Below are 17,941 nucleotides of genomic sequence, written 5' to 3'. Positions count from 1 at the left end.
TCCCTTAGCGCTGAAGCTGGAAGATAAATAACGCGGTACTCCCCAAACGAAAGAAGATGTCATGCGTCATCTTTCAGCATCCTTTTTTTTCCCGTAAATTATTGGTTTAATATGCAAAGGCACGTGCCACTGAACTCTGCCTGAGCAAAATGTAAAATTATGACAGAAAAAATGCTTTTGTCGTATTTTCGATTTTACTTCGAATAATTTGCCTGATTTCTGCAAAGAAAAACAATAATATCGACATTTGATCACGAAAAGAAAGTGACAGGGCTTCAAACATGGAATTGGCATAAGGTCAGCAGAAACTGTCAAACACAATTAACAGTTTGTTTTCCTTCTCCTGATAAAGGTAAACAATACGGCGTATTCAATTACACACTGTAGGAGACTAACTTGCTTTTCAATGTAAATCAGTCAAATTTATACAAGCCCAATAGTAAGGATTCGTGATACTGAACGCTGCTTGAGATGCTGCCCCTTTGACACTATTATTCTTATGCTAAATTACAATGTTAAAGGAAGTTGGAGTACGTTGCATCTAAAAGGCTGTCTTTCCGCATCCTTATCTTACTTTGAGCAACTTATTTCAATAAGAAGGTCAAATTTTATGGGCTTCCTCGTGAAACGTGTGGGGTTGGTTCCAGCGTCCTTTATAGTCTCGTTTGTGATCGTCACATATGGTGAGTACAAAAAATAATATCGACTGCATCATACCAGCTTTTGACAAAGCGGGTATGACTCGCGGCGACAAATTATCCGTAACGCACATATCTGAACAAAAGTAACCTCTCATACATGTTATGTTCAACTAGCTTCCCGTAACACTCAAGCTGGAAGATAAACAACCCGGTTCTCTCAAAACGAAGGAGGATGCCATACGTCAGCTTTCAGCATTGTTTTCATCTTAAAAAATATAAAATTTTATTATACAAAGCACGTGCCTCTAAACTCTGCTGGAGACGTCGTTCCTTTGACAAATGTGAACTGACGTTTGATAACAGCGCAGTTAGTTTTAAGTTTGTGACACTGGAAAAGGAAACTTCCTTCTACATATCCTTATTCTTGAGCAATCCAATGTAAAGAAGGTTTTCATGATTTTCCGTCACGAAATGAATTGTACACTGTTAGCCTCTGTCTTGAACATTCTCTCGCTTGTGATCGTCAAATCTGATGACTGACGAAAACTACAATACTTAAATCACTGCAAAAGTTGACAAAGCTATTAGTTATAAATTTTGATGACATCTCATTAAGGAAAAGAGATTTTTACCTCATGCAAAGAGCAATAAGCTTCCTTTGGCGCTGAAGCCGGAAAATAAGCAATGCGTTACTCTCAAATTAAGCGGAAGAAGTTTTCATGTGTTATCCGTCAGCACTTCGTCATTTATTAGAGAAAGATGCATATTTTATTCTGCATCGCTGCCTCCATTTCTAAGAGTCTGCTGAATTTCCAAAAAATGAAACAAAACTATCCATAATCATGATAAGTTAAGGATAGAACTGTGGTTATGAGATGGGCATAAAGGTCAGCACAAATTGCCAAAAAAGGGTTCGCTACCATAACTCTTGGTCCCAAGGCTCATTAGCCAGTTTCTTAATGCCAGCAGCTCTGTCTGTTTCAAAATTTACAAGATAATTAAAAGATAATTATAACATGTATGGAAAAGCGCATGCCCAACAAATCAGGAAACCCCAAGATTGTTTCAAGAAACATTAGGACTTAACGTTGTACACGACAGGGTCATTAAATTAGCCTTTCTTGGCAAATAATTTGCCATTATAAGGCGGAAACTATTTGTTTCTTAACCCAGGTCATTTGTTATAAAGGGATTGTACATTGTGACATTTATTCGCCGTTCGTCTCGAAAGCTTGTCGTCAGCTGTCATTTTTTTTTCTTTTTAGGCTCCACGTGTGATCAACCAACCTCTCCTCATGGCTCAGTTATCATTCATCCCACTCAGCGAGAAAAGTACCAAAACGGCCAAGTAATTCTCTTTGGCTGTAAACAGGGTTTTTATCTGGATGGAATGCCAATTATAACATACAATGGGAAGAAATGGACACAGACACAATTCCGATGTCTGGGTATGACGCAATTAAATTCTCTTTAGAATAAAACAAAAAGTTCTATAACTAAAGATCGGCATTGTTTAGTGGTTCTGCATTTCACAGTAACATTCGGTGATTCATGCAAAAATATGTTTGCATGTCAAACTCAGTTTCAATTCCAAGATGCGGCTTTCAAGAAATGTCATTGATAATCACTACAGAGACCAAGAGGGTTCTAAAATGACGATGAAAGAGGTTTGGTTCCTATCAGTGGTCATCTGTCACCACCTGTGTACAACTGAAAAGATATAACGCTTTATATGCAATACAAGATAATCAGAAGTATTATTATATTTCCTCCTCCTAAAAATTCTATTGCTTCATTTAGGGTTTTGTCCTGAGTTGCGTAACATTTTAAATGGTAAAGTATCTTACGTGAACCCACAAGTTGGTGAGGCTGCCATAGAATTTCGCTGTGCTAATAACAGTTTCCGGTTAATCGGTAACACAAGGCTGGAGTGCATAGATGGACGATGGAATGGAAAGTTACCCTACTGTAAGTTATCGAAAAGACCGTAAAACTAATTAACGCGTTATTGTGTCAAAAATTTGACGATTAATTGACATAAAACTGATTAAAACGGCTTGCTACGCAACATTTTGACTCTTTTTTATCATTTACCACGATGTTCAGAGATGAATTAAATACGTGCAAAATTCACCAAGAATAAATCAATTTTTCTTCTACAGAGTTGCCGTCGTGTGTTCGCCCGCAAAGTCCAGCTAACGGTACACTACATGGTGGTGATAACAGCCATAGTGCAGAAGCAAAATTCACTTGTTTCACAGGCTTTGATCTATTTGGGGCTCCAACATTAACATGCAACAAGGGCGTTTGGAGTTCACGTGTTCCAACTTGTAAAGGTAAGCTGTCTCGGAGTTATTTTCCCTGACCAATTGACCTTTTTATAAATGGCTTCTTTAAAATCTACAGCACTAAACTCAGTTCCAGTTCTTTTTAACCTCTGTTGCGCCGTTTGTATCTGACGGCCGAACAGGTTTGATGTTTATGTCGCAAATCATTGTTCAATGTTCATTTCTCAGCTTACTGCACGAAGATCAGGGATCTGCCAAATGGACACGTGTTTGGCACACGCTTCTCACATGGCCAAGTGGTTTCTTTCAAATGCAAACATGGTTATGAGTTGGATGGAGATCGTAGCCTCCGTTGTATTAATGGAAGATGGAATTCTTCGGTCCCGCAATGTAAAGGTTAGTAATTCCTCGACATCCCAGGAAAGAGTTTTACGAATATATCGTAGCTAATAAATTGTGCGTAGTATATTCTTATGGTATGAATGGGTTTGTCACAAAACTGCAGGAACTTCGCCTACACTTATATTGGTTATATTTTATATTTGTTGCTACTGTGTGTACTGCGAAGACCGAGAACTACAGTGGAATCAGTACAGGAGAATACTTTCCATTCAGTTAGGTCACTATGAGTTATTTATTTCTCCATGTGCTCGCAGTATTCCTTTATTCGCGATATCTGCTCTTTTAACTTTTGTCCAATTGTCACGCTAACTAACACGCTCCCCTTGATTATGCGCCCTCTTTCCAATAAGCGCCCCTCCCCGTAGGCAAGATTTTAAATAGAGAGATTGAGCGGTATAAATGGAGAATGGAGCAGCAGTATTCCTTCGTGTAAAGGTATGTTTCATAAAAGTAATTCCCACCAGTCTAGAAGTAAAAAAAAAAGAAAAAGCAAATTTTCACGGCCTCCAAATGGCCGTCACCTCGTATCTTGCCAATTGCATATGTAGTCTTCCTTGCATCATAAAAGATTCGGTTCTCTGACAAGTAGTTTCTCTTTTGGCTCTTACAGCTTCATGCAAAGATTCTGGCAATCCTTTGAATGGGAGAAAGATTGACGTTTACTTCCATCGCAAAGATCAGTGTCTTTTAAAATTACTTGGAGGGAGCGCGAAAGGTTACATTTTTAAACGGCCAGTAGAGTGCTAAGATGCCAATTTGCCCGGGCGAATTTTTCAGCCAAATAATGATAATCGCAAGATTCTGCATGTTGTTCAAAGATCTTAGTTTCCTTAGTGCCATGATGCTCAGTTCGAACCGCATTCCAATCATAAATAGATGGCATTCAGAAATTAACTTTAACACCCCTTCCCTACTGAACTATTATTATTCGAATGGCTGTGCAACACTGGGATAACTCTTTTTCATATTTTTTAATAACACACCTAAAAACTTACTCAAAAATCACTCAAAGGAAGGTACAATATTCAGAGAATGACTGAAAAGAAACTTTACGAAACTTACATCACATAATCACTCACGGCAACAGAAAAACAGGGGACTGTTGTTGGTTATTGTGACTGACGTTTCGAAAATCTTAACGGATGTTATCATCAGAGTCACGTGATGCACTGTCTCCTGCCTGGTTCCCGATTGGCCAATTTTCACGAGGCGTGTTGACTTAAAGAATCAAGTTGTGTGAGTTGGTGGTTATGGGTTAATTTCGATCCTTGGTCGTGGGTTTAGAGTTGAGTCGCTCCGTTCGGTTCTTCTGTCGAACGAATTGTTACTATTTTCTGCCCTTTTGTACACACTCAACTGGAAAAGCATTGCTCAAGAAAAGTATGAACCATGAAAACTGAACTCTGGAAAAACAATTCAGGGGAACGACCTTTCTTCTAAATGTGATCATTAAAATACACAAACCAAGAAACTCCCACTGATTTCGAAGAAAAATTGGATGGAATCCCTTCCCTATTTTTTCTTATGGTGATAAGAATTCAAAATACTAGTCGTAAACGTGCTCAAAAGGATCATTTTATATGGTGCCAATCGTAAATAGATTGCATTCAGAAACTAACTTTAACAGCTTGTCGTTACTGAATTATTTAAGTGGACGTGGAAAGCCGGGATAATGTTTTTGCTCATTTTTTCTTAACACACCTAAAAAACCACTAGAAAAAATAGAGAAATACCATACAACCTAATGTTAAGTGTCCCCAGTTAGTGGTTGTATAACTGCTATTTTAGATTTGACACATAAATAAAGGTTGTTGTTGTTGTTGTTGTTATGTAGGCATGAAAAGCTTAAACGTTTTAACCCGCGAGAGTAAACTGAGAAAGAAATTAGTTATTTAGAGAACACAGTTTTCCTAATGAATACACCGGCGCTGACCTATAAATATCACAGTTCTTTTCTAGTTCTTAGATAGTATCTTAATTGCTCACTGCCGAATGGTAACTAGTAAAATAACAATATTCTACTTGAAAATGTACGTCTGAAAGGCAAAGAGCAATTTAATGTTTACCTTTGAGCTAAATTTTAGTAATTCTTTCCTGTTTGACTCCGTAGCATCATGTGGTAGGCCCAGCTTACCTGCGAATGGCAGAATAGTGGGAAATATCTTCAGTCATGGAAAATATCTTCAGTCATGGAAAATCTGTATTGTTTTACTGTTCGTTTGGCTATTCAAGAATTGGCGGCGGTTCGATTAAATGCGATGACGGCAAATGGGATAAGCCGTTTCCAGTCTGCAAAGGTGAGAAATGTGTTATTTTTCGCAACTACATGCATTCATAATGAGTTAAGTAACGTTTGCTTTACGATAAATTAAAGGCATCTGCCCAACGCCGAGCGATCCACGAAACGGAAAATTGGGTCAGAAGGTATCCTTTGACAAACGTTTCCTTGACGGAGATGAAGCAACATTCTCCTGCAACCGCGGGTAAGACTTTGTTGGTAAAAAAAAACTTCGCTGTGTTGGAAAAGTATGGGATTTTGGAGAGCCTGAATGTAAAGGTGAGAATGTTCCAGCTCTTTTGAATAAAAGGTATCCCTTGAGAAATATTTTTGCTTCAATGACTGGTGACCGCTTGAATTAATAGCTTTTTAGTTTTCCTCTCCCGCCCCCTTCCCTTCTCCCTTTTAAGAACAGTTCTGATTATGAAACACAAGCCGATCAACGTATCCTCAAGAAAGAAAAAATCGTTATAGAGGTTGTAGAGAAGTTGATCTTTATGCAAAAATCGAGACTGACTCAAACTGTTCTGCTGGGAAACGTGATATTAACAGCATCTAATATACCAGTATCAATGTGCTTCCGCGATCACATACAGACGACATTTGAGTCACGGCCCCTCGAAAAGCAACTCCTGCGGAACCTCTCTTAATTAAGATGAGAAGTAAATAATTCCTTTGATCATAGAAGATACTTTCTAGGGTGTTTCTTCCAGGATTTTTCATCATAAGTTATCAATATGTATCATGAAGATACAATATTCAGTAAATGACTAAAAGAAACTTTACGTGATGACATAATACATTTGCGAAACTTACACCACAACATCAACATACTTTTCAAATTCTTCTAGCTAAATGCAATGACCCAGGATTCCCAGCAAATGGCAATGGGCAATGGCGGGACCTTAAACACAACTCGTGGATAATATTTTCTTGCAATAAAAAATATCACCTTGAGGGAAGTAGACAAATACAATGTAAAGATGGCATTTGGAGTGATAACCGTCCTATATGTGTCGGTAAGAAAATTAGAATAAGATGTTCCTCTGAAAAAATTTCCGAGCAATATCAGTTGTTTTGTTTTTATAGAGAAATTGTATATCTCTTTTATCTGTCGGTCTCCTCCAAAGTATGGTTGTGGCGTTAAACAATGTAGATATATTGTGACAACCCCATGCTACACCGTTCTTGTTTTTAAAGTTCTTCTCTTGTCTTTTCTGATCTTTGAAACTTTTCGTTTTGTCCTCTACCTATTTTACTAATACAGCCGTGTGTCCAGATCCTGGTAAACCATTGAAAGGCAAGCACCATGGTAACAATTTTAAGAATGGTAGCATAATAACTTTTACGTGCAACACAGACCACAAGTTAATGGGAGACAACACCATACGGTGCGAGGACGGCGTTTGGAGCGGTAGCGTCCCTCTCTGTAAAGGTATGGTGTTATGTGAAAACAGGGTTTTGCCTACACAAATGAACGGACGGACGGGGACAACTCTTAAAAACTCTTCTGGGTAAAGGCTTTCCTTGGGGGCACTCGCTGGCTGCGGGAAGGTAACCGGAATCTATTACGGTTGCTGACTATCCTTGAGAGAATGACTAACGACAACAGGGTTGGCTCCAACGTAGATTTATTCTTCAAGCTCTACTACAACTTTGACCAGAACGGACCTGGCCAGGGCTGGTCCGACCCCGTTCTCTTCCTAACTTTCTCACCCAACTCCTAAGCTTTACCGAACAGTCCTATTTAAGCCTAACGTACATGGATAACGTAATGCCATGAATAATCTACAGGATCATGTAATCTACTACACTATTGGCTAAGTAGGAATTTCGTCTTTGACAATATTAATTACTTTTAAGAGTTCCGGTGGATAACAGTTACACAAAAGGACATGACAGGTGGCTGTTACAGTTTAACACTAATAACAACTGCTTACGGGTGACTAAAGGAGAACTGGTAGTGTTTACGCTTTGCTGAACTAAGTTTTCTACGTGGAATATTGTATTTTGAAGCGTAAGCATGAAAGAACTCGATACTAAAAATCACTAAAAATCCTATCGTTACAGTTATATTAGAGGTTTCGAGAGATAAATTAGGTGACCCTTTTGATCCATTATTTGGTAGTTTACAGTTCGTTTAGCACACAATTACGCTATTTAATTTGTGGGAAAGTAATATGCATCTGAAATCATACCAGTTAAAAAAAATATTCAAATTTGAAATTATGAATAATCACCTCTATAATAAGATAACCAACTACCTGTTGAGTTTAAGGAAAACTCTTTTCACATGGTAGCAACATCGAGTACGCTTGTCATGCACCGTGCACTATGGATGGCACCAACATTCTGCACTGCAACGATGGCTTTTGGAACGCTAGCATTCCCTCATGCAAGGGTATGTACCCATTCTGTGCTAACACGAAGTTGGCCTCTAAATTACTATTATCACCTTGAAGAAGTTAGTGGTCTATTAATGCATTTTAATTGAGCATGGCTGTTCTCTTTTGTAGCCACATGTACTGACCCTGGGTTAATAGACAGAGGAGAACGAAATGGTACAGATTTTTCTCACGGACAGGTGGTCACGTATGAATGTTCTACTAAAAACTACAGTTTGGTAGGAAATCCTCGTTTGACATGTAACGATGGAGTCTGGGATTCAGCTGCTCCAATTTGCAAAAGTGAGTATCCGAAAATATACATATTTTGGTGTTTCTTATTATTTTAAAAGACGAAGTACATAGTTTACAATTATAACCGCGTAAATTTGGTAAATTTCCTCAGCTAGAAAGCCAAAAACACCATGATCAAACATATGTTCGCAAAACATGTCACACAGACCCGTTTGGGCCACACGTTTAAATGCAATAAAGTTCTTGCAATATTTCATGAAGTAATTGGGTCATACTCAATTGCCCAACTCCTCCTTCTCTAAACTCAAGACTTGTGGGATATTGTGATCTGAAATGGACATTAATCTGGTTGTCGGGGTACGAAGGTAGTCTCAGTTCCCAAGTATAGTGATAGGCATACTTTATCATGGCATTATCTGTTATATCTTTCAGAGTCCTGTAATCCACTCCCACCGTTATCTAATGGCAAAATCCATAACAATGGTGTCAGTCACGAGACCGTGGTCTCTTTCTCCTGTAATTCAGGATTCAAGCCCCTAGGGTCCCTGCAGATCAAATGCCTCGATGGGATATGCAATGAAAGTTCACCAAGTTGCATAGGTCCAGTTACTCTGTTCAATCCATTGCATTATCATAATATCTCTTATATCAGTATCACTATATCATTATCATTATCTATCATTTCCTTTTAATTCAAACTATACTTGTCACCTTTGAATAATAATTAAGTGTCGTCTTTCTTTTCCCTTATTCGACAAGGGAAACCATATCTCGGCATATGGATGAAACACTACAATCAATCTAAAGGCATGCCAGCCTGCAGATCAGGCGTAATTTTGGCGAGCGAGTGCCTAGTTTTTTCTTTACGAAAATAATGGCCGCCGTCTTTGGGTTAAATCAAACATAGTCGGTCGGATAAACGATCATTAGCTCGTGTGTCGCATTGTGTCGTTGAATATGGCAGTTTTAACGAAAAGAATAAGATGGAACTTGAACCATAAGCCTCGTGTTTATTTTCGTTTCAACGATTTTCATTTATCGTGTTTTGTTTGCATACAAGCCATTCTTCCTTGGTTTTATGCCTGTTTGTTTCTGTATCTATTTAAACCCTCCCTTGTCTTCTTTTAGGTGTATGTAATGAGCCGAGAAAACTCATTAATGGAAAAGTTGTTGGAAGCAGTTACAGCTACGGTTCTGTGATCAAGTTTGAATGCAATAAAGGCTACAAGTTAAGAGGCTCAGCCAAATTAAAGTGCAATGCGGGTGTATGGGAAGGTCAATTTCCAGAGTGTGAAGGCAAGTTTATGTGTTATGTAAATAACAATGATGCTATCAATATTTCAAAGTATGAACACATAGAGAATAATAGATGGGCGCGCGTAGATATGGAATTTTTCTTGGAGTTGAACACGTTTTTCATATAAACACAATAGCCCTTCACCGACAATAAAAGTCGACTTTATTAATAAATAAAAATAGAAGGATCGACAATCCCCAAATAAAGATCGCGCGTTGGCGCACTCAGGATGAAAACATGCGTTGAATCACTTCAAAAACAAACAATGGGCCTAATTTTCAATATGCAAAATTTTCAGTTATTGAATTGGACCTTACCGTCAGAAGAAATCTTTCAGGTACACGGCCAAAATCTGCTTGTGGCAAATCTTCTAGTTGTCTATTTTCGTTCTCAGCCGCAAGAAATGCCATTACCAAAGCCACTGAATACGTGGCTTTCGGTTTTTTCCTTTCGCATTTTGGTTTTCTTCCCCTTCAAGAAATGTTTGAACGTCATTGTCTGATAGGGACACGGATTTTTCAGTGTTTAGCCGCCATAATCCGCCCTTAGGGTCTCTAAGGTTCCTTAACAAAGGTTGAGAGTGTAATCTGACGTGTTGCATACTATCCACATGTACAAATGTTTATTCCATTATTCTTTAATGCAGTTTGAATTAATGATAGTCTACTCATGTTCCTTTAGAATGTGTCCGGGTTGGAGCTGTGTTTTGGGGATTTTGGCGAAATAATAAAGAAGCAGACAATTACTGGAAAGCTTCCATCACAAAGATAAATGCAACACATTTCGACTTTGCATTGGTAAGCAATAACAAACTGACACGTAGTTACCGAAGGACTGATCAAAAGCTCATCATCGATAAAGTACCATCCATAGAGGACTTATTACCTAACCTGCCTGTTATAGCCAATCAGCGTGTCGACCGGCCTGGGTGGTATCGAACTGGAAACGTTACTGGTACTTCAGGTGACTCTTTGGTGCTCGTGCAGTTTGATGATGGTGAAAAAAAATGGATTCCGCTTGAACGTGTACGTTTACTCTCTTACCCTCGCCTTTGTTCTGATGTTGAGTAAAAAATAGAAAATAATGAATAAAGGGGGTAAGTTTCTAAAGAAACTGCTTTGCTGCGTCAGTGGGAAAGTATAGTAGGTACGTTAGTGTTAACAACCGAGTTGAAGACGTAAATTGGCAATCGTAAAAAGTCAGAATATAAACTCTTTACGGTGGCCAATTTACGTCTTCAACTCGGTTGTTAACGCTAAATTACCTGTTATAGAAAATAATGGACTGCTTAAATTTTAGAATAATTCAGACACTGTTTCCTGCTTAGGAAAAAAAATAACCAGCCTCCATGTCGGTTGTTGTTAGTGTGTATTGAGACAAGTTACTTACCCTTTTTTTTTTCTGAAACTTCCTGTAAAATTAAGAGTGAAGCAAATTAGTCTTAGGAGTGAAATTGGGTAACGTCACCCCTTAAGATAAGGTAGAAATCAAGTATAGCTTTTGGTTTTTTTGTTGCTGGACCCCAGCCCCGGATTGTGTCTAGGTAAAAAAAGATATATTTCCTGAGATCTCTACGCCTGAGAAAATTCAGAGTATTGTTGTCGAAAATAAAGCAAGTGAAAGGATATGGTAAAAGAATCAACCATAGCAAAATCGCTTGAATGACGTGAATAAACGGAGAGAAATTAAATTGCCACGATTTTTTAATATTAGATTGTCATACATCGTCTAACTTTTTGCACATTTGCTGGCTTTTTTTTCCCAGAAGTTGGCCATGAGGGCCCAGTGGTCACCCTTCTTCAAATTTATAGAGCCCTAATTAAAGACAGGGGGCCCAATAAGGGAGGTACCTCCCCCCTCCTTATTTTGGGTTAAAAAAAAAGAATCGAAGAAGGAAGAAAAGCCGGCAGGGTGCCCAACAATTATCAGCGAATCCTATCCGAGAGGCTCAGGTAGGAATCTCATTGTAGCCTGAATTTTTCCCAAGTCATTTTTTTTCTGCAGTTTCTGCACCTTCCCTTCCCCTGTAAGGAACATTTCTTTACTTATGATTTTTAAGTGTCAACTAGCTAAAATAGGCACACACATTAGTCCAAATTTAAAATTATGCAGTATTGTGACACTGTTATGATAGTGTTAAACTAATGATTTCTCGAGTCTATTTTCAACTCTAAGCACTAACATACAGATCACCTTTTTCTCACATTAACATGACCCATATGTTCGAGAATGTGCTCTCCTCTCAAACTGAAATGACCAGGAAGGTTAAAGGCAAGTTTGTTCAACTATTAAGTATGTGCAGATAACATTTTTGTTATTTGCAGAATATTTCTTGCAACAGGTAAAATTAAACTCGCACTTCTGGTCCATTCAACGATTAAAAGTAAGAGGAGAATATTTATGCTACTGTGGCTGTTTCCACGAGGAAATGAAACGAACGAATGTCCAGCACTTGACAGAAATGTTATATACAACTTTTCAAAATGGCGCCAAAGAAAATTTGTGTATATCATGAAACCGCCGACCTGAAGGATCGATACTGTAACGGCATGAGCACAGCGGAGTTCTTTGCAAAGAAAAATTTGTTTGGAAATACCATTATATATGGGTTTAAAAACAGCTTTCTAAATTAAAAAATTGAAAAATATCGTGACCAGAGGTGGTTCAAAATACTTTAAAATATCTCTAATGGATCGTGCAGAGGCTGATGGATAGAAATTACTCGCCTTCATGCCTGTATGCTTTTAGTTTTCGTTACATGTGTAGTGAGAAAAAAAGTTGACAGGTGACTTCCACGTGAATTTTCCGTTGTACAAGAACTGTTCATTTTAGGAACAAGACAAAAACCGTGGTCGCGGGGCTGCCTAGGGGAGTAGAATAACAGCACGCTTAACGTGTAGTGGTTAAGATCATGACCTCGTCTATCTTGCCAGTATGATACGTTAGAATTGAAGACATCAATAGTTAGCAACCGAATGAAAGAAATCTGGATCTTTTTCAGGTATAGTCGTTTCCCTTTCTCTATCGCGCTCGTTCTCGTTCACAACCACAAATGACACGAAATTTTTTATTGCGTTTTCTGGTTAATATTTGTATTTAAAATTTATAGTGATCGACCTTAGCGTGTAGCGTGTTCTCTGTGACCATTTTTTTGCGCATAGAATGAACGATTTGGCGGCCAAAGAGGGATTTGTTTTTCCAATCTCTACCTGAACACCGCAAGAGAGAAACTATATAAGTCAATCTTCGTCGAAGTCTTCTCTTGATGAGGAAGGTTCTCCTTCTTAGGGCTGAACCGTACTCGCAACTTCTATTTCTTCTTTACTACTTGAGTACGATGCATCACAATTCTCGGAAAAGCTAGCTTAAGGATGGTATATATTGCTATAGGACATAATTTTTATGTTATTTCAACGATAAGTATAACAAAAAATGTAAGAGATTTGTAAGTGTCAACTAAGAGTTTTCACAGTTCTCAACTTTATCTCCCACCACCTGGTTACCATTTTACGAGTTTAACACTAAATTACAGCACTTTCGGGCCCAAAAAATCCAGAGTTTTATTTTTTTTAAATTTTCCTTTTAACGGAATTGGTCTATACCTAGAAAAATCTAAATAAAAACGCAAAAAACGTTCGTGTCTTAGGCACTGTAGATAATAATATGCACCTAAGTTCAATACGACGTACTTAAGAGAGGATGACAGCATCCATCGAACAAATTTGAAATATTGTGGCAAGTCACCCAAAATTGGTTTTCTCTCCTACTTTCCTATTTTGTAGCCCAATATGTTCTTATAATTGTGGTATAGTTTTTTTGTGAAAATATATTTTAGTTTTCGAGAAATGACTTTTTTCGTTCGACCGCTCAAATACGCAAATTTTCACTGTGAATATTACCCGAGTTATGTGACTTCATGTAACGAATGTACTAGACCTACGGTATTTCTGTGAACATAATCCTTTGTTTTATCATCTAAACTTAATCCCCTGTCGTTATTGAAGCTGGAAAAGAAATATTTATTTTTTGGTGAATATTTTTGTCCGACATACTTTTCCTATGTCGAAAAGTAGCATCTAAACAAAGACAGTTTTAACAATGACCGATATGACTGACTACTGAGCTTCTAGCTTTTAAAAGACCAAAAAATGGTTATTAAGTTACTTTAAAAATTTCCTTGTGTATTTGTGTTGTTCTATCTCAAGACGAACTCAAAGTCCGGCAAAATTTACTTGATAGCGACAATGAAATATACAAGGTGCGCCTACTTGTCGCTACCGTTAATTGGCGTTAATTGGCAAAAAGTCTAAAGTATCACTTTTACCCTGTTTATTTATGATTTTATTAGCCGTTTCATTTATTATATTATGCCTGAGTATTACTTTTTGACAGCAGCCCAGGTTTTGCGTTGTGCTTTCCCCTCCCTCGTTTATATCATAAGCTAGTCACGCATTAATTGATACCGACACAAGTGAATATTTACCATGTATAAAGATTTTTGTTTACGTGGAATTGAAAATATTAAAATCTGTGCTTTCTTCAGAAATTGTTGTTTCAGCGGCAGCGAAGCAGTTAAAAGCGGGTTGTTGCTTCAACGCTACTGAAATTTTTAGTATTTAGACAGGCGAGCAAAGCGTGATGCTCTGGGAATAAAAACTTTTAGGGGCCTTTCACGTGATATCCGAATGAGTTTTGTACAAGAACGAGTTCATACCAGTTGGTGCATAATAACCAGCGTAAAATTTATTCGAAACGAGTCATTACTGAGTGAGTTTATTGGGGTTTTTATTAGAACGAAACACTCATTCTGGACGACCTTTTCTACCTGTACAATGTAAAAGCGGCACGGCTCTCATATTTTTATGAATCCTCTGTAGGAGCGAGGGAAGCATTGAAAAAGACAGAAAAGGACATAAACACTTGTTTTTACAGGCTAATTGTTGCCACTCCCACACGGAATAGACTTAAATACCATTTATAATTTTATAGCGGTCGTTTTTCGAAATTCCAGGCGCGCACCCCCGCCCTCTTATGTAAAGAGGTCCCCCAGGGGTGCTGATACGTGCAGCACACTTGACATTTAACAAGGACAAATTCTGATGTGATTTTTGGCGAAGAGAAACAAGTTTTGTCAGCGTCTAGTTGCTTGTGCGGAAGGGCCCTTTACCACCGTGTGCATAACTGAGCGTCCCCCCAGACGGCGAAAAGTGTTCAGACATTAGTTCAGAAAACTCCGCCTCTGTCTGAATTTTTGGTAGCCTATTGACCAATTCCCAATCGAAACTTAAGTCTGACGTCACGCGTAATTTTGCTCACGGTGGTAAGTAGCCTATTTACCGAAGCCAGATTGTACGAATTTTCCAGACATCTTGAGTAATATCTGTGATACACGCTTGCCAATTCCCCTATCAGCTTTTGGAATCGACTTAACACTACCTTTACCATGGCCGGACATTCCTTTTGGCACCCTACATCTTCTATTAGAACCACGATTCCACCCAACACCGAGATTTTATCTGTGAGTGGGGAAATTTGTAAAATCATCGATATCTTTTGGCGTCTCGAAGATGCCGGCACGCGACAAAAAGATCAACTTCATGTTCTGGATCTGAAAACTTGCAACTCCGCAAGTGACTTGAAATGTCTTTTTAACAATCACACGAGGGAACGACTTGATCTTCTCGATAACTAAACCCACCAGCGAACGATTTAAGCAAACAGCAAATCTCCAGTTTAGCATGCAAGATGAGACGCTTAGAAAACAGATCAGTTAGCTAACCCAGTATGTAGCTTGTCAATCAAATTGACTATTATAACCAGACTTAGACTTCAGCCGGCAAAGGAATCATTGATGGATCTGGACATTTTAGTTTTCTGAATGTAGTAATTCCTGAAAGGTTTTTCTAGATGTCATGCAAAGAGGAAAAAAAAACCCATCTCTTGGTATTTCGGAGGTTGACTCATCTTTGAATTTCTGTGTCACGCTGGTCACGCAACTGATATAATAAGATGGAAGATATATAAACTGGAACTCAAATCTGGCTAGAATGTGGTAGAGCATAATTAACGTGATCATCGAAACAGCTAATAAAACATAAATAAACAAGGTAAGAGTGTTATGTTAGATTTTTTTGTAAATGGTAGTGATTTATGCCAGTTAACGGTGGCGACAAGTAGGCGCACCATGTATATTTCATAGTCGCACCATGTATATTTCATAGTCGCACCATGTATATTTCATAGTCGCACCATGTATATTTCATAGTCGCACCATGTATATTTCATAGTCGCACCATGTATATTTCATAGTCGCACCATGTATATTTCATAGTCGCACCATGTATATTTCATAGTCGCACCATGTATATTTCATAGTCGCTATCAAGTAAATTTTGCCGGACTTCGAGTTCGTCTTAAGATAGAACAACACAAATACACAAGGAAATTTTTACAGTAACTGTATAACCATCCTTTTGTTTTAAAAAAGCTTGAAGCTCAATAGATTTTGTCATATCGATCATTGTTAAAACTGTCTTTGTTTAGATGCTACTTTTAGACGTAGGAAAAGTATGTCGGACAAAAATATTCACCAAAAAATAAATATTTCTTTTCCAGCTTCAATAACGACAGGGGATTAAGTTTAGATGATAAAACAAAGGATTATGTTCACAGAAATAACGTAATAAGGTCTAGTACATTCGTCACATGAGGTCACACAACTCGGGCAATATTCACGGTGAAAATTTGCATATTTGAGCAGTCGAACGAAAAAAATTATTTCTCGAAAACTAAAATAAGTTTTTACAAAAAAACTACACCACAATTGTTAGAACATATTGGGCTACAAAATATGAAATAAGGGGTGGAAACAAATTTGGGTGACTTGCCGCTGTTTGTTTGATGCATGCTGACATTAGCTCTTAAAATGATCTCAATGAATGTTAAATAGAACAAAGGCGGCTATTTTACATGGGCAAGTAGCCTATGTGTAGCGGTTCCCTCCTCCGATGGTGAAACGGAGGCGAGGCAAGTCACTTATTTCATCACTGCAGCTGCACACGATCGCCTGCCAACGTTTCCTTGATGACGCGAGCGCCTAACGAAGAAAGTGGAGACTATTAGTAAATTAGAATCTTACTGAGTAACATTCGAAAGCAATCTCAGTTGAAAGTAAGTCCACATGATTACAACAACAGATATGCTGAAAAGAAGTTAAATGGCTCTGCGCATAAACTGAAAAAAATGTGTCTTTTATCATCCTTATCTGTAAGATTGATTTCAGCGTCCTTTATATTTTCCTTTTTTGAGCGTCACATATGGTGAGTACGAAAAATAATATCAACATATACCAAGTTTTGACAAAGGTGCAAGTAGTAAATTCTCGATTTCAAAAGCACATCTCTGAAGTAAAGTAACCTCTCATACATGTCATGCTCAATAAACTTCCCTCAGCGCTGAAGCTGGAAGATAAATAACGCGGTACTCCCTAAATGAAAGAATACGTCATGCGTCATCTTTCAGCGTCCTTTTTTTTTTTCATTTATTGGTTTAATATGCAAAGGCACGTGCCACTGAACTCTGCCAGAGACTTCCTCCTTCTGTTAATTACAGAGTAGTTACTATAAGTTTGTCACACAGTGAAAGGTAATGTGCCTTTACCCATCCCTTGCTCTATTCTTGATCAAACCAGTGGAATAGGTGGTTTCAGGGTATTCCTCAACGAAATGAACCGTGCATTGTTAGTTTCTGTTTAAACTTTATCTCGCTCGTGGTCGTCACATGTGTTGAGTAAGAACTGTAACATACTTATATCACATTAAACGTTAACAGAGTGATTAGTTATACATTAAATAAAAAACCCACAGCTTCGAATCCTTTCCCTAAATCTCAGTGGGGAAAAGTAATCTTTACTGCATGCTAAGAGCAATATTTTGCGCAGAGTCCGGACAATAAAGAACAAGGTACTTTCAAAGCGAAAGAGCTTGCCTTAATTGTTACATCTGTAAGCATTTCATGAAAAACGTAAAATTATGACAGAAAAAATGCTTTTGTCGTATTTTCGCTTCCACTTCGAATAATCTGCCTGATTTCTGCAAAGAAAAACAAGAATATCGACATTTGATCACGAAAAGAAAGTGACAGGGCTTCAAACATGGAATTGGCACAAGGGTAATCAGAAACTGTTAAAAACAATTAACCTCCACAATGTTTAGGCTCATTCGCCAGGTTCTTGAATGACACGATATCCAAACTAAAGAAATGAAAAAGATGAAACCAATCTGACTCAATTACCCTAGCATGATTTAAAGAACACATTTTTCTCGAGTACGTCACAATCAGGAAATTTAATTCTTCAGTAAGCTCATTGTATTAAATAATTCAATCATATAAAGTTC

At 38.0% G+C, this 17,941-nt stretch overlaps 1 protein-coding gene and 2 long non-coding RNA genes across 3 annotated transcripts; all 3 read left to right on the top strand.

Annotated features, from left to right (window-relative positions):
* The first annotated feature begins 489 nt into the window (after positions 1–489).
* LOC136280595 (uncharacterized) lies at positions 490–3,309 on the top strand. Its single transcript, XR_010717385.1, has 5 exons — positions 490–683; positions 1,907–2,089; positions 2,442–2,609; positions 2,804–2,977; positions 3,158–3,309. It is a non-coding gene; the product is annotated as an uncharacterized lncRNA (long non-coding RNA).
* A 2,219-nt stretch (positions 3,310–5,528) lies between these two features.
* On the top strand, positions 5,529–7,039 carry LOC136280593 (uncharacterized). Its single transcript, XR_010717381.1, has 4 exons — positions 5,529–5,628; positions 5,706–5,888; positions 6,461–6,628; positions 6,877–7,039. It is a non-coding gene; the product is annotated as an uncharacterized lncRNA (long non-coding RNA).
* Positions 7,040–7,892: 853 nt separating this feature from the next.
* Positions 7,893–11,215, top strand: LOC136280591 (C4b-binding protein beta chain-like). Its single transcript, XM_066166120.1, has 5 exons — positions 7,893–8,010; positions 8,126–8,296; positions 8,681–8,848; positions 9,377–9,544; positions 10,227–11,215. Exons 1-5 carry the CDS (start codon positions 7,944–7,946, stop codon positions 10,613–10,615), a joined length of 963 nt encoding a protein of 320 aa, XP_066022217.1. The 5' UTR covers positions 7,893–7,943; the 3' UTR covers positions 10,616–11,215.
* The last annotated feature ends 6,726 nt before the right edge of the window (positions 11,216–17,941 follow it).

Source organism: Pocillopora verrucosa, chromosome 4 (genome assembly GCF_036669915.1).
Source record: "Pocillopora verrucosa isolate sample1 chromosome 4, ASM3666991v2, whole genome shotgun sequence".
In the NCBI taxonomy this organism is placed as follows: Eukaryota; Metazoa; Cnidaria; class Anthozoa; order Scleractinia; family Pocilloporidae; genus Pocillopora; species Pocillopora verrucosa.
This window is presented reverse-complemented; position numbering and strand designations above follow the sequence as displayed.

What these genes read in the sequence shown, in the direction of transcription:
- LOC136280591 (XM_066166120.1), top strand. Translation starts at nt 7,944, where the DNA reads ATGGATGGCACCAACATTCTGCACTGCAACGATGGCTTTTGGAACGCT. An exon ending in AAGTTCACCAAGTTGCATAG is followed by an intron (nt 8,849 to 9,376) that starts GTCCAGTTACTC and finishes GTCTTCTTTTAG; the next exon opens with GTGTATGTAATGAGCCGAGA. An exon ending in TCAATTTCCAGAGTGTGAAG is followed by an intron (nt 9,545 to 10,226) that starts GCAAGTTTATGT and finishes ATGTTCCTTTAG; the next exon opens with AATGTGTCCGGGTTGGAGCT.